The sequence below is a fragment of the Aricia agestis genome, chromosome 6, assembly GCF_905147365.1.
Source record: "Aricia agestis chromosome 6, ilAriAges1.1, whole genome shotgun sequence".
NCBI lineage: Eukaryota > Metazoa > Arthropoda > Insecta > Lepidoptera > Lycaenidae > Aricia > Aricia agestis.
Window position 1 is genome coordinate 18634233 of NC_056411.1, and position 16642 is coordinate 18650874.

Genomic DNA, 16642 nt, shown 5'->3' on the forward strand with positions numbered 1-16642 from the left:
TCCAAAACTCTACCTAGGCAGATCGACGACAGTCTTGTTTTTATCTTTAAGTCACTAAGGATGGAGACGTTGGTACGAAAGGCGGTCCATGGTATTTGGAGCATTTTTCGCCAACACCACATCTCGAAAGCGTCAATTCGATCGCGATCCGCTTTCTTTAGAGTCCACGTCTCCGCTCCGTACGTAAATATGGAAAATACTAAAGTCTGGACAAGTTTGATTTTTGTCTTCCGGGAGATTTTACGATCTTTCCATATTTTTTGGAGCTGCGACATTGCATTCTTGGCCATACTTATACGTCTTCTGATCTCCTTTTCGCATGATCCTCAGGTGTTGTTGATGTTGGATCCCAGGTATACAAAGCTGGAGACTATTTCAAGATCCTGTCTGCTAGCCTGCAAGATCTAATGTTCCATGTTTAAGAGTAACATTTTCCTACAAATAGAACAATCCATATTTTAAGGCCATCAAATCAAAGTATGAAATCCTTTCTATCTCTGTTAGCTACCACTTTCAAGACTTTTCTCTAATAAAAATGTTGTCCATCTAATCAAAATGAAGCTACTCACAAATAATTAGCTTGATAGTAATAAAAAATATATATTTGTTCTAGGGCTCCCTGACTAAAAGTAAAGTACCGCAGTTTGATGGTTTGATTTATTTGACCTGACTGAATCAGATCAAATAAAAAATAGATCAGGCTTTAATTTTGTCTAAAGATACAAAAATCTCCTAACATTCCAATTCAGTGTTCTGGCTTGTTTACCATTCATTATGTCGATAGCAGACTTCTATAAACAAAGACAATAACATTGCGTCCACAATACGTGGTCACCAATTAGGTGGAATTAATCATCAGAGAGAGACGGCTGTACTAATTAACATACGAGAAAGGAGGACAGCGAATACATAAGTTTATTGATGAGTCAAAACTTTAAAGTATTGTAAAGGTCCTGCCCTATAAACGACTGAACTTTTATACTAACAAAAAGTTTAGGATGTTCCTTTCATTCATTCTTCTTCTCTTCCAAGTTTTCAAACAAGTTTCCTGTCGTAATTATATTATTGCTTTATAAATAAAAATGTACTATTTATAGAACTCTATCATAAGCTAGAATCACTTTTCATCTTTTACTTACTTGAAATAGCTCCTGAATGCTCTTACTTTTTTCTCTTATTTTTCTCTGTTCTTTATTATTGTTCGTGGATTTATTAGATAGTTGTATAATTTACAGTGTATAAGTAATTTTATTTTACATCTTAAAAGCATCCTCTTACGTCTGCCATTTCGTGCTCTACTTTTGTAAACCTTTTGAATGAGTTCCGTTCTACGTCTCTAAATTGATATTTTCTGTATCCAACCTCACTTATAAAGAAAACAAATGTATCGATCAGAGACATAACATTCAAATATGACTTTGTATTAAATGCACAGCTTAAAATGGCGTTCGCGCCAACTGCTCGCATCCGGTCAGTGAATGAACTAAAGCGAAATTCAAACATCGAACAACCGACAATGGGCATCAAACAAGAAAAGTTCTGAATACTAGTGCATACTGCATCCTTAGCATGCAGTGCTGAAGTGCTAAAATAAAGAAAAGCACTGAAAGAAAGAAAATTACATGGATAGTGTACATTATTACTATTGAACATAAAGTTCTATGTCTATTCAAAATCATTTGAAGGAAATATACTTATGATTATGAATAATAATTACAATGATAATTTATTCTATGGGCATAATATAAAGTTTTCATTCCTTTAACAAATGATAAAAAAGCCATCTACAACTTCTTAAATAAACTAAAACGGCGTATGGTGTGCCATGGTTTCAATAGATGGCGCTCAATATTTAATTGAAAGGAGGAAAATTGCATCTTCAAGATGCACAGTGATACTGATGCACCCTTCTTTTTGTTGTAATTGCTTTCAATTCTTCGCTGAAAATCAAGAACTAAACGAAGTTATAATACTCCCCACACCGGTTTCGGTGACGGTGGCCGGTTTCATTGAAACCAGACCAGGTACGCAGGAGTAATTTTATAGTGCCCAAGTGTGTGCGCAGTACACAAGAGCACTCTCTATTCCTTTACTCTCATAACCCAGTGGGACGGAAGACCGACACGACTGGCGAGAGATCAGGCGCAGGACCGACTTTTTACATGCCCATCCGACGCATGGATCATCTTACTTGTCAGACAATCAGGTGATCAGCCTACATTGTCCTAACCAAACTTGGCAATAACATGTTTCCAACGCGGGATTCGAACCCACGACCTCCGGAGTCGAGAGCGACGCTCTAACCACTAGACCACGAAGGCGTTAACTTTATAAAACGAAGTTAACCTTATAAATAAACTAGATGACCCTCGTGAACTTCATTTCACTTCCCTCCTAATATAAACCATCTGGATGGACTTCCACGAATATTTTAAGACTTCAATTAGCCAAACCAGTTCAGCCGTTCTCGAGTTGTAGTGAGACTAATAAAATTTAAAATTCAATTTTATTTACATAGATGATATTATAATATTTATGTTCAAGTCAGGAAGCTACGGCTATAGTCATTTAAAAACTGTAAGTATTCAAACTTTGAGATTAAAAAAAAAGTTTTGTGTCTTGTCTCATCCTAAAGATGCGCGTGAAAATTGGCATAATAGTGGGCTTACATTTTCCCATCCAGTAGGTAATCCGATCCAGATTTTGCTTTAATAATGTAAACGGACACTGGATTCTGGAATGCGATTCAGCGCTGGATTGGGTTACTGGATTAAAATGAAGTAAACCGGCCACAAACATGTACCTAGAAAGACTTTACAAGAAGCTCGAAGTTTATTACAATAAAGTTACATTATAATGTTCATAACATCGGTACCGTAATATTTGATAAGAAGGGGAACGTTTCCTAACGAACCGACGACCGACTTGTTATCTGCGAATAGTGAGGGGACATGGGTGTGTCGATAAAATACGTAAAATACCCATTATCCTTAATGTGATTAATATGTCCAACCAAAATTAGGAACCTGCAGTGGAGTACTAGGGTTTCGCTGCTGATAAAATTCACTAGCTGAATAGGTAGAACCTCAACTATTGATCTACAGTTTTTTGAGTGAAAATACATAGTAGCTCGTCTGCGAGTACGAATTGAACTAGAAAAACTGAAGACTGTGTAAAAGAGACAAGCAGCTAATAGTTTCATGGCATCTGTTCATCCGGCGGCCGATCTTTAGGAAACTGATTAACGTTTGGTAGAGAATAATGATGAGATTTAGAAAAAAACAACTTTCAGGAGAAAAAAGCAGGCCACAATAATTAAGTAAAATATTTTAATATTTCAAGTAACTATGCCAAAGTATTGTTGTTGATCATTTCTAAGAATTGCGGCTACAACACATAGTATTCTTTTACAAAGGCGACATAAACAGTCCAAAAGGGGCGCCGAACCGTCTGACATATTATAGCGTCGATATCACAGCAGTGACGAACATCGACACAATACAACACTATACACTGTATTGTCGATACTGTCGGTGTGTCATTTTCCCGCTCAGTAGTGGAGTGACAGTAATGAGTGCCAGTGTACTGTGATGACTATAATAATGACTATGTTCAAGCTGAAGCGAGGAAAAACCTGGTTTCGCGAGGTACGAAATACGCCTTTTGACCCCTTTTTTCTGCGCTACCCAAGTGTACCTTACTCTTTTACCCTAGAGGTTTGGACTAGCAATGTTTTTAAGTCTGGCAAGCTTATAAGTTATAAGTGGCGACGTGTTTTACTTTTGCTATCTTATTACCTTTCATCCCGAAGTCCGGTTGCAAACAAAACAGGTAATGTTAGTTTGTCAGTCTTAAAGATACTATGTTGTGGTGAGCGAGACAACAGCATTATCGTCCTCCCCCCTACATCCTGTCCCCCCGCCTCTCTTCTAGTAAGCACCAGCTTATAGGCTACGTTTCCTTCACCTTAGCTCAGCCCCGGTAGCTGAGCTAAGGTATGTCGTGAGGACATGGGAGTATCGAGGGGGGGGGGGCGGGGGGGGGGGGCGGCAGGTGCCCCTCCCTGGATCATGTTAACGTCCCTACTCAGTATATTATCTAGTACTTCCATCTATAAAAATAACGAATTTTTGCCATTTGTTTGCAATACAACTAAAAATTAATTTTTATTTTATTATAAACACCTAGCTTATAAAAAATCTGATTTGCCCCCCTCTGGCCCAGAATCTGCGTAATTTGCCACCCCCCCTGGCCCATAACCTGGGTAATTTGCCCCCCCTGGCTCAGAATCTGGGTACGCCCATGCGTGAGGAATGTGCTTTAATATGAAATAGGATTGCTGGGCTGTGTGAGGTCAGGCAAATGAATAGATTCTGTTGGTTCTGAAAAACACATTGTTCGCGCTACGCAACCTAAGCTTAGCACAGGTGAAAACATACTCTAGGAGGACTGAAGATGCTTATATCTTTGAGTAACGAAGAAGACCAACAACAGACCTTTTCCTACTTATCCAAACTACTTGTGCATCCATAAAGCTGTTTTAAATCTGATAAGCCAGCGTTCTGTCACATTGACTCTATTAAGGTTGACCACTTGACCGCTCGACCACCACTAGGATCAAAATAGACTTGATCATTCGATGTCCTGTCATAGCATGAAACGACAAACCACGGTTGAGGAAACAGTGTTGCTAACCGCCATGCTGTTACATGATTGGTTTGTTACAAACATGACCAAGTATGGTAAAGAAATCCTTGCTGCAGAAAAGTTCCTTGCGCAAGTATGAGTTTTTAAAAGAGGAATAATATGTTAAGTACATTTCCCCTTCTATTTATTTTGTTTAAGAGACTGCATATTTTCTCAAACGATTTAAGCAACATAGTAGCATAATTTCGAATGCCAAAATCAAATAGTTAAGTCCCACCCATATCGTATTAAGTAAGTCCAAAATATCTTTGGTACAGATTATACTAGGTTACTGGTATTTACAGATGTTTTAGACTTATTATTTGGCTTAAGGGCAAAATTTCTAGCACTCAGGGGTGCCCAACCACGAGGAATCGTCCATATGATTGCATTTGGTCCGTTATCCGTTCTGCAGGACGTCCTGTCCGTAGTATCCGGTATCTCACGGTCCGCGTACATTTGTCTGTCTGTGTGCACACAAACATAGTCTATTATGTAACAAACATCCATACTTCCATAATTAATATTAAACGTTCAAAAGTGTGTTTTTTAACTCTTGACTCTTGAAGCGCTTAGCTGATTTAGATGTCATAGATCCACAGAGATATGCTACAGGTGTTTATGATTATCGAAAATGCACGGTTCCCGTATTATATATTATGGCCAGGTTAATGTACTAGTCACAAACAAGCTTATCTAGAGTTGGCCCTGAAGCTGAGCAAACAGGAAAATTCAGGGCTCAGAAAATCATTAATTTGTGTTGATAATAATATTAACGAAAATTTTAAATAATCATTTATAAGTTATAACTAACCATTGCAGAAATATCACATCCTTATGTTAACGTGTAATGTGCACGTGGATAAAACCCAAGGTCAATTAACGGAAGACTTCCTTCATTTTATCCTTTCCTCTAAAATATACTTCCAGTACCGACAAGTTATGAATAAATTTCATATTGCCTTCTCAAAAAAAACTTTTTAAGCAAGGTTTGGGCGAGAACCCTACAGGAAGTAAGTAACCAAATTCCAATTTCTTTCTCCTTTAGCGTGTTTAGCAGCGTCAGCGGCACTGTCTCCGCGGCGCGCCGCTGCATACTTATCCTTGTATTTCTATAGGCATTTTTTGGGGATTCTTCGCCGTGGCGGTGCCGCAGTTTTCAACAAACATACGAGATTAGTCGGACCCATGATCGCGCCGCGGCGGCGAAAAACGCTGCCGCTGGGCGCTGCGGCGCCGTGTGTAAAAAGCCGTCAGCCTTACTTTTAAATCTCCTTATCAAAGAATGTTAGCCTGTATAATTTCGCTCTCTTTTAACCATATTGGTATCCCTCTAACTGCTAATATACTAGTGTCTGCCACGTCCTGTAGTAAGCTACAGCAAGGAGAAACGTTAATTGTTTCCCTCTAACATGTTACTATCTCTTACAGCTATAAGTTTGTCTCTCTCTTATAGCAAGAAGTTTGAGTCTCTCTAACATATTGTTCTCTCTTCCAGCAAGAAGTATGTGACGTGCCGGCGAAAGCGTGGCAGTACTCCCCAACGCCGGACCGCAGTCGGATAGACCTGGAGAGGAGCTTCGCCAAGGCCAACTATGACTCGCCCTCCATGTGGTCAGCTAAACGATTGGGTATGTTTAATATCATGATTGTATATTACCCCTAATTAGTAAACGAAAACACGACTATGAGGAATACGAAGAGAGGATGGAACTTAAAGAATATTGAAAAGTAAGGAATATTCAAATATTCAAAAATTGGAAGAATTATGTAGGTATACGCTATTCATCTATAGACTGCGCCATATTTACTAAACCATTGATAGCTTGACCTATTGTAGAACAAGACTATAAAAGTCGCATCGTTCTTTTGCAATGATCGAGTAATAAACTAAAAACTGATTTTAAGCGTAGTAGCGAAATATTCAAGACGCCTCAAACAATATTTAAGACAAGAGGAGGTTGGTGGAGTCATACAACAAGTTGTTTTTCTTGTTGTTTTCTATAAACAATATTGTAAATATTTGTTACATAGTATGTAATTCCTTTTATTACTAACAGAATGCTTGTAATTCCAGGTGGTTCAACGGAGAACCTGCTTGGTAACATCAGGCGACCCACCCACCTGCAGCTGCCGGCGTCCTCGTCCGGGGACAGCCTGGACGTGGAGATCCGGGAGCGGAAGCCCTACCACCAGGAGCGGTCGCGGTCCATGATGGCTCCCAAGCCCAAGGCCAGAGCACCACAACCGTCGCCAAGACTGATGGATGTGAGGAGCGAGAAGAAGAGCAGGAGTGAAGTAAGAAACATTTACGATCTTTTAAATTATACACAGTTACATTTATGCATCATAATATACTATACACATACACAACTACTTGACTTTTTCTGCCGCACTAGAAAAGTCACATGATTGTCATGAACACTGAACACCCATCTACTGTTGACTGATCCTGAAGCTTTATTTTGTCGATGAGTTAATGCTATTGCCCATTGCATTATTTTCTATTTTCTGAAAAAAACGTTCAATTTTAAGTGTATGGAACTGTTTAATCTTTCAGGACCCAATGGTACTAGAGAGGCGGTACATTAAGCGCACAAAGTACATGGAGGGGGGGAAGAAGTGCAAGAAGAACTGGGTGGAGAGCTACATGACCCTCACACCTACCTCCATACGCTTCTACAAGAACGAGAACACGTATAATGCTACGGTAAGTGTCCTTAGAACATTCTCAATTACAGGTACAACATGTCATTTTTCACCAAGCGCACCACAAACAGTGCCGGTTTTAGGACTACCAATGCCCAGGGTGCTAATAGCGTGTGGAGGCTTGGGGGGGGGGGCCTTTTTGTTTGCCTTCAGCGCTCCTTTTTGTCCGGCGCCCTGGGCTATTGGATACAATTCCACTGGAGTTGAGCTAAGCTGTATTTCGAAGGATGTATTTGTGCTTGTGGCCTCGATCAAAGTTCATCAAAATTACCATGTTTTTTGTTTGCAGATGCGTGATCCTCCAAGCCCGTCGACGCCGCGACCGGAGCTGGTGATCATGCTCCACAGCGCCTACGTCGAGCTCAGCCAACATTCCCAAACGAGAAGGTAATTAGTTCTTCTGACCTCCATTATAAAGATAGAAAATTGAACGGGAGCAAGGAGGAGAAAATGAACAAAGGACCTTTTAGAAGCTTCGACACGAGTTTTGGTGACTTTTGGCTTCAGTTGAAAGTGCGTAGTAGAGCACTATCCCTACTTTTACTATCGCAACCCAGTGGGCCGTATATAAGTCAGAATGATTGGCAAGATCAGGCGCAGGACTAACTTTTTGTACAATCGAGGAAGTTGATTCCTATGCAATTGACAGACCAACGTTATTTGGTCGAATATGTCAATTCAATGTTAATTGTGATCTGTCAGCTGGGTTTGACGTAACGCAACCAAACTATTTAGGCTCCCGATTTGCATAGGAATCAACTTCTCTGATAGTACATGATCATTTGACGCCTGGATCATCTTTATTGTTAGACAATTAGGTAAGGTTGGGTCCTTACTTCATTTGGAAACAACACTGTTTTTTAGATTTTATAGTGCACAAGTGTGTTACTTGAATGACTATCCGTTATAAAGTGACTTTTCAAGTTATTATTACTAAAACCTTTATGTATAGGTCTACCAGAATCTGATGGCAAATTCGACGGCAGATTTTCAAAAAAATATCCTTGATCATTGGACAATTTTTTATATTTGCATGTTTCACACACAGAATAAGCCGCTACAGGAAAAAAAGGATCAAAATGTTTTGTTCCTATTGCCCCGGTATCGCTAGAGTCAATTTATTTTCTCACTTTTTGCCATCAGATTCTGGTAGACCTATAAATAATAAACACTTCTTTGTTCTCAGGCATTCCCGTTCCCTGGTGCTCACTCAAGGGAACGACCAGTACCTGTTACAAGATGAGTCAGAGGAGAGCGCCAGAAACCTTCTTCGAAAAATTCAAACCATCATCGGGAGGCTTGTGAGTATGGTCTGGTTATCTAGGGCTCTTACGGCGGTTCCCAATATTTGATCTATCTCTGGTTTGGCCCTACTAGAGATAGGAATAACTCACATCAGACATTAGAGACATACATTTTATGTCAATTGTGAGCTATTCCTATCTCTAGTAGGGCAAAACCAGAGATAGATCAAATATTGGGAACGGCCGTTAGACGATGTACCATCGAAGAAATTGATTCATAGGTAGTTGACAGACCTATGTCATTTGGTCGGATCATGTCAATTCAATGTTAGGATCTGTCGGATGAGTTTTGACATAACGTGACCAAATTAAGTAGTACTGTTACGCAGGTGATAGGTCCGCCATCTGTCTATGAATCAACTTCACTGATAGTACTTATCTACTTTTAGGATAAAAAGTCTATGTTTTAATCGGATCCTAAACTACTTTTATTTCAAGATTAGTCTAAATCCGTTCTGTAGTTTTTTTTTTCGTAAAACGTTCATTTTCATTCATCTTTCATTACAATTTACAAACCTTGTATTTAGCAGAAGGATTTGTCCTCTAAGTATTAAAATAGAGTTGTTTTCCATGGACGTCTTCTTAGAGTCTTGTACTATCGAAGAAAATTCATAGGCGGTTAACGGACCTACGTCAGTTGGTCGGATCATATCAATTTATAATAGCTCCCACACCGGTTTCAGTGACGGTGGCCGGTTTCATTGAAACTAGGCCAGCTACGCAGGAGTCATTTTATAGTGCCCAAGTGTGTGCGCAGTACACAAGAGCACTCTCTATTCCTTTACTCTCATAACCCAGTGGAACGGAAGACCGACACGACCGGCGAGAGATCAGGCGCAGGACCGACTTTTTATATGCCCATTCGACGCATGGATCATCTTACTTGTCAGACAATCAGGTGATCAGCCTGCATTTTCCTAACCAAACTTGGAAATAATATGTTTCCAACGCGGGAATCGAACCCACGACCTTCGAGTCAAGAGCCGCGCTCTATACCACTAGACCACGGAGGCGATAATATATGATATCAACTTATGGTGAGTCATCTGTCGGCTGGGTTTAACAAAACGCGACCAAAATACGTATATCCGCCATCTGCCTATGAATCTAGTTCTTTGATAGTACTTAAAACATACTGTTCCGATACTTACAACCGACTCTCCACTCCAGGGTCCCAGTTACATGATGATGGAAGACCGGCCCAGTCCAGTTTGCAGCAGCGGCACCGACGCTGAGAGCGTGGGCAGGACGCCGCCAGTATCGCGCCACGCCAACAAGGTTAAACAAAAAGGTGGGTCGAATGTTCAGAGCTACCTGATTCTAGGTTTTTAGAGCAATGTATGGTAGTAACTTGACGTGAGTCGCGCTCCGAGCCACGAAGAATTCTTCAAGCCCAAGACAATAGTGTTGGTTGTAAATAGCGCGTTTATATATACTTCTTTGGTAGATAATATCACTGATTGCACCCAAAATGCATAATACTCTGTCTAGTAGTCGAGTAAATAGAAGATTATACCATTACCAAGAGTATTAATAACAATTACTTTGGTTTATTTTTAATATACTTACCTTTAATATAATAATTTAGGATGACTAATACGGTATATTTTTGCGTCTAATCTTTATAAAGCATATCAAGGCTTCGTATTATGTCTTCATTATAATATATTGATTTATAATACTGTGGTAATTCAAATCCCATGTCAAGAAACGCGATGACGAATGCTTCCCGGTAAATAAATTATTTTCCTTGTTCCAACTCATCTGCGTCCATTCAGTCGTAAAGTTTTATACCTGAATCGCGGTTATTTCATAGTTAAACTCGGGTTATTCATTATATTATATTTAAGTTAAAGTCAAAGACGTGTTAATTTGGTGAATGAGGATGAAGTGATGTTTTGTGGCTGCGATTTGTACCGAAACGAAAAGAAATTTTACAGTAAGTTGACCAATTTAGGAGCTCTCTATCTTGAAAAATCCTATTCTAAAGAGACAATCTCCTTAATATTGATATAATTTCATTCAAACGTGTTGACAATCATCTAGATAAAATAAACATTAATTGAAATTAACTTGAGTGATACAAAATAGCTCTTTTAGGTCTGTTATTGAAAGAAACTGCGTTGGTGTTAAATCCGGAAATTCTATATATTCAAAACATTTACAACAAAGCATTATCTTTGTGTATTTAAAACGCTTTATCAGATAATAATTACTGGCGAGATTATTGTGTTTATTACTCATTGTGTGAAGTGAATCAAACTTTGTGTTTGTGTCTTGAAACGTGTTAAAACCGGTGGAAATTCTAAGCCAGCGAGTCAATCTAGACCTCTCCAGTGTTAATGAATTTGAGAATATACTCTTTGGCAAATTGAAAGTGGTTTTATATCAACTTTATAATGTTTAAAATAATAGCGACGAAGTGACACTAACTAAAGATAAGGAAATATTGCAAACTAAATCTTTAGTGGAATACAAAGACAGAGATTATGTGCGCATATTGTGAACAATTTTGGACAAAATATATTTGCGGAAAATAGTGGCGTTTACTTATTATAGTGCAATAATAAGATAGTGAAATGAAGAATATAAAAGATGGATAAAATAAAAAAGAACCACACGGAGAAGACGAGTCCGCTTAAGGATTTGAAGTTGAAGCATCTCTTTGGATCACAAAATTTTTCTTTTGTTAAAGGTGATAAAGTATTTTTGTCAGTTAACAATATTTTTAAAACAATAACTTATCACTTCATTAAATTAAATAGTGGGTTAACTAACAAAAATTAAACTAATTCAGTCTATTTTTACTTTTATTTGATGACGTGCTTAATCTGATTTAAATATGATCTACCTTCTTAATTGCAAAAGCATTAATATTAATCCTCCTATAATCTATACTTATTTTAATTATCAATTTGGTTTCTCCTTTTATAGTGTAATGCAGTGACTGTCGTTTTGTGTATTCGTAGCGCGAAATTATCATTCGGTTTATCGGCTTTTATTTGAGCATTACGAAATTGATCGTTGGTGGATATAGATCGTTAGATTAGATATCACCTACATCTATGTACTCAGGTGGAGGCACTAGATGTTTGCTGGTCGTTTTTAACATACGATCTATGGATATAAAATTGATATCTTTTAGGTGTTCATGTAAATCCAGGTATCTACTATCTGCGTAGTACCTTTGTGTCGACAATTCCTGCAGCAATTTCGTTCATTAGAGTGGGAAGACGAACAAATTGAGCTGAGTAAGGTAAATTAAATTTGTATATGGGATCTGAAACTTGTGACGTCTCGTACACTAACCTAATCTCTGATGTCTAACAAACGTGTTGTCGCTTCTAAATGTTTAAGTCAGATGTGATTGTTCCTGTTTTGCAATAAATCTTGTACAGTTTCAATGTTTGTTTCATTTCAAATGTGACACTTTAGATTTCTAGTAACCTCTCTATAATTCACGATCAGTTCTAACTTTACAACTGTACGATCTGTCTAATTTACAATATCTAGCTTTAATACTTTAGCTACTTCCTTTTCTGGTGTATTCTCCTGGGCTGTATTCCTATCTCTCTTTCAGCAGGAGGCAGCAGCGTCGAAGATCTCAGTGACTCCACTGAAATAGTCACAAAATCCGACGTCAGAAGCAAGCTAAAGAGATTCTTCGCAAGACGGCCTACGATGGAGGTCCTAGTGAAAAACGGAATCTATAAAGGTTTGGCAACAGTAGTGCGCGCTTACATTTTGCACATATGCTTCAGATTTGGATTTTTTGCAATTTTTTAGTAGATGGATGCTTGGGTTGTAAGACCATTGGGATTTCAAAATCACGATTGGACTAACAATTTTGAAATTTAATAATTTTGTGACACTTGCTAGTGTCGATTGTACGATAAAAGTAAGTATTGTAGATATTTGTAATTTTAGATAATATAGGTTAAGTTTTTAATTGGCTGGTGTTTTATTTAACATATCCTTATTCCTAGCAGTTTTTGTAGAGGTGTGTGGTTTTCAGTTAGTTTAAAAGTGTTTTAGTAGAGGGAGATGCACATTTTAGTAATTTAATTTGTACTTTAACTTAACTGCAGCTATTGCCTTAACCATTCTGTTTAGGCGGTAACTCGTTAACTAGTTTCCTATGTTTATTATTATAAGCATTTGTTTTTGTATTTTAGTATTTTGTTGTTTATAATAATACAATTTGTCTGATGTCATCGATGTAAATAGACTTACAAATTCAACTCTACATTTTACTTTACGTTTCTTGATCCTCAGATGAGCCAGTGTTTGGGCGGAAGCTGGAGGAGGTGTGTCCGGCGAGCAGCCCGCGCGTGCCGGAGTTCGTGAAGGCGTGCATCAAGGAGATAGAGAGCAGCGAGGAGAACATGGGGACCGACGGCCTGTACCGAGCCAGCGGCAACCTCAGTCAAGTACAGAAGATACGGTTAGAGGTGAGAAAGAATAATTATAGTGAGTGTGGCAAAGCGTGCCTGCCCGGCAAGTGCGCCCTATAGCTATAATTCCATACATAATAATAATATTCTAAATATCCTCTCAACATTGAATTGAAAGCTGTCTATAATACGCACAATCCTAATAATGGCCAACCATAGATGATAATCCTATTCACACGGCCACCATGTTTTGAACAGCAGGGCGTTCGACACGGATTCGGAAACTTTACCGTGCGGTCATTGGGCAATGCTACGAGCGTTTATTGGATGTCGCACGATGTAGTTTCCGAAAATTCCTAGTTCGAGTCGAATTACGCATTGTGAATCAGGGCCCTGTGTAGTGTCTCCAGGTCATACCTATGTTTCTGCCTAGTCCGTAGCTACATATAGTTATGTACTTAATGCTAATATACTTATTTCTTACTTAATTCCAGGTGGACCAGAACAACTTCTCAGTGATAGAGAACAACACTGACATCCACGTGCTGACGGGGTCGCTGAAGCTGTTCTTCCGCGAGCTGAAGGAGCCGCTCATCCCGTTCACACTGTTCGACAGAGTGCTCGCCGCTTGCTGTGAGTTCATCTATTGACTATTGTATTATAATATAATACTAAATAGATGACGCCCACTCGTTTATCGCGGGAGGAACCAAATTTCAGCAAAATCGGATAAGTGGTTTGGGCGTCAAATAGGTAACAGACAGACAGACAGAACACTTTCGCATTTATAATATTAGTGTGGATAACTCCCGCACCGGTTTCGGTGACGGTGGCCGGTTCCATTGAAACCAGGCCAGTTACGCAGGAGTACATTTATAGTGCCCAAGTGTGTGCGCAGTCTCTCTTCCTTTACTCTCGTAACCCAGTGGGACGGAAGACCGACACGACCCTAAACTGATTTTGCTGAAATTGATTTGGAGATACTTTGAGTCCCGGGAAAGGGCATAGGATACTTTTTAACCTGGAAAATGTACGGTTCCCGCGCGATAAATGACTTATGGCGCAATCGAGCTGCGTGCGTCATCTAGAGGACTAGAAATATGAAAGAAGAAATATGGTAAAGATATCATATTTTAGACTTTTTTTTTTTTTATGAAATAAGGGGGCAAACGAGCAAACGGGTCACCTGGTGGTAAGCAATTTCCGTCGCCCATGGACACTCGCAGCATCAGAAGAGCTGCAGGTGCGTTGCCGGCCTTCTAAGGGGTAATAGGGGAGGGTAGGGAAGGGAATAGGGGAGGGTACGGAAGGGAATAGGGGTGGGTACGGAAGGGAATAGGTGAGGGTACGGAAGGAAATAGGGGAGGGTAGGGAAAGGAAAAGGGTAGGGGATTGGGCCTCCGGTAAACTCACTTACTCGGCGAAACACAGCGGAAGCGCTGTTTCACGCCGATTTTCTGTGAGGACGTGGTATCTCTCCGGTCGAGCCGGCCCATTCGTGCCGAAGCATGGCTCTCCCACGTCAACTGACTGTATTAATAATAATGTTTGTATAATTTTCCAGCGATCAAGCCGCGAGAAGCCAGGATCAAAGAGTTCCGGGAGATCATACAGCTCCTGCCGCAGTGTAACCGGGACACGCTCAAGTATCTGTTGGAGCACTTGTTGAAGTAAGTTCAACCTCTGATATCGCCTGATAAAGACACTGCATGTATACCTACAGTAAAGCTACGGGCAAAATCGTAAATAGATTTAGAGCACTCTATTTTATCTTGCGAGAGCGGAAATAAGCTTTTTAGGTGTTGGCCATGTTAAAAATCAAAATCCATTCATTGGTTTTTGCATAGACAAACTCTCCATATTCATATTTTGACTATGAAGTCAAAGTTGACGATCTCAAAGATTTCATCAATATGTGGTAGTACAAAATTATTTGTGTTTTTCCTCCAGGGTCACACTTTACAGTGAACGCAACAGAATGCACACCGCCAATTTGGCGATCGTGTTCGGACCGACGCTGCTTTGGGCGGAGAAGGCGGAGAACATAGCCATAGACTGTATCCAACAGAACAACGTCGTGGACATACTACTCAACGACTTCAAAGAGATCTTCGCCGAAGACACAAAAGTCAAGAAAAAGGCGTGACTTTAAAATATATTTTTCGAATGGTTTTATGATTCTCCCTAGGAATGTGAAAAAAATGTGTAGGTTTGTTCAAACCTGTACTTTCACCTGTGTTGTTATCGAGTCAACAGTCAACACTTATTTTAAATTATGGTGTATGAGTTATCACTATGTCGATTAAAAATATTCTATGTTTGTTATAAATTGGAAGTAAAACCCTTATTAAATACAATAAAAGCTAGGCTTTAAATTGAAATATTGTAATACCGACTTCTGGAAAATTATTTCTGTATGTATATAGACGACATGTTGGTGGAAACTGCAATAAATATATTTTGTAGCCTGGATTAGAATTATCTTTGCTATTTAAATTTAATGTATGTAGTATATTTAAATTAATAATAAAAGATTAAAGATATAAATATTAAGAAAAAAATATGTATTTAAAATATCTAATAATAATCTGCCAAAAATAAAATGAAACTTCTGGTATTGAAGAGGAACGCTGTGTGGTCTTTCTGCAGTTTCGCGCCCAAAATATTACTGAGTTTTTTTTAAAGACTTTTGACTAACGTCTCATAAGAAACGGGTTCAGAACTACAGAAGATAATATATTATTATTAGTGGAATACGGAAAGACTGTAGAGTAATTCGCTATTTTTGTGATAGGCATTAGATGTATTACTTATCAGATGATTTGATATTATTTTTGGAACCAATTCTGTATATTATAACATCGGCTTCAAGCCAAATTTGTTTGTGCCTTAAGCGATTTGTAAATATTCATCCAAGATGATTATTTGTGATATAATATGTTGTTGTGTTCTGTATCATAGGAAAGTTTGTGACCATCTAGTCCCTTTGTTAGTTGGACTTATATGTTTGAGGTGATAATACGCGTATATGACAATTTATTTTGTATGAATGTTTAATAAATATGAAATCATACACATGGTTTAGGCTCAATGCGATCCGATCATGCCTTATGCGATAGCCTTGAAAAAAAAGTAAATTTTAAATTTAATTTTGGAATATACCTACCGTAGGTACTCAATTCTTTGAAAAAGAATAATGTCAATGCAGTTGCAACTTATCTTTTAATTTTTAAATAATTTTGTAACCAGTAACGTTTTATTCGTTGTTTATATTATAATTTGACTGTTTTGTAGGTATGCCTAAAAAGAAATGTCGTAAATTTATAACACCAATGTAGGTACTAAAATTTGTAAGCTAAAAACCAAAGTTTTGTATTTCGGCTTAGGTATATAAATATTAGTTGTTGTGTATGTTACTACGTATAGATATTTTAACAAGCTTGATAGATGAATATTAAATGAAAATAAATCTACTTATTCATTTAGCATGATTTTCATTTTGTGGACCCAAAGTCACATTTTTTAATAAATTACTTAACTGTTGTAGTG

At 38.5% G+C, this 16642-nt stretch overlaps 1 protein-coding gene across 2 annotated transcripts in view; it reads left to right on the forward strand.

Annotated features, from left to right (window-relative positions):
* The window catches only part of LOC121728276 (rho GTPase-activating protein 9-like), a 40200-nt gene extending 24051 nt beyond the window's left edge, over window positions 1–16149 (forward strand). The window contains exons 3-13 of one of the 2 annotated variants that reach the window (XM_042116421.1): window positions 6185–6317; window positions 6764–6984; window positions 7247–7396; window positions 7685–7782; window positions 8582–8696; window positions 9870–9990; window positions 12280–12414; window positions 12975–13150; window positions 13588–13726; window positions 14658–14763; window positions 15044–16149. In XM_042116421.1, coding sequence (XP_041972355.1) covers window positions 6185–6317; window positions 6764–6984; window positions 7247–7396; window positions 7685–7782; window positions 8582–8696; window positions 9870–9990; window positions 12280–12414; window positions 12975–13150; window positions 13588–13726; window positions 14658–14763; window positions 15044–15239 — 1590 coding nt within the window. In that variant the 3' untranslated portion in view covers window positions 15240–16149. The remainder of the gene's footprint in view (window positions 1–6184; window positions 6318–6763; window positions 6985–7246; window positions 7397–7684; window positions 7783–8581; window positions 8697–9869; window positions 9991–12279; window positions 12415–12974; window positions 13151–13587; window positions 13727–14657; window positions 14764–15043) is intronic. The other variant, XM_042116422.1, reaches the window with a different exon arrangement.
* The last annotated feature ends 493 nt before the right edge of the window (window positions 16150–16642 follow it).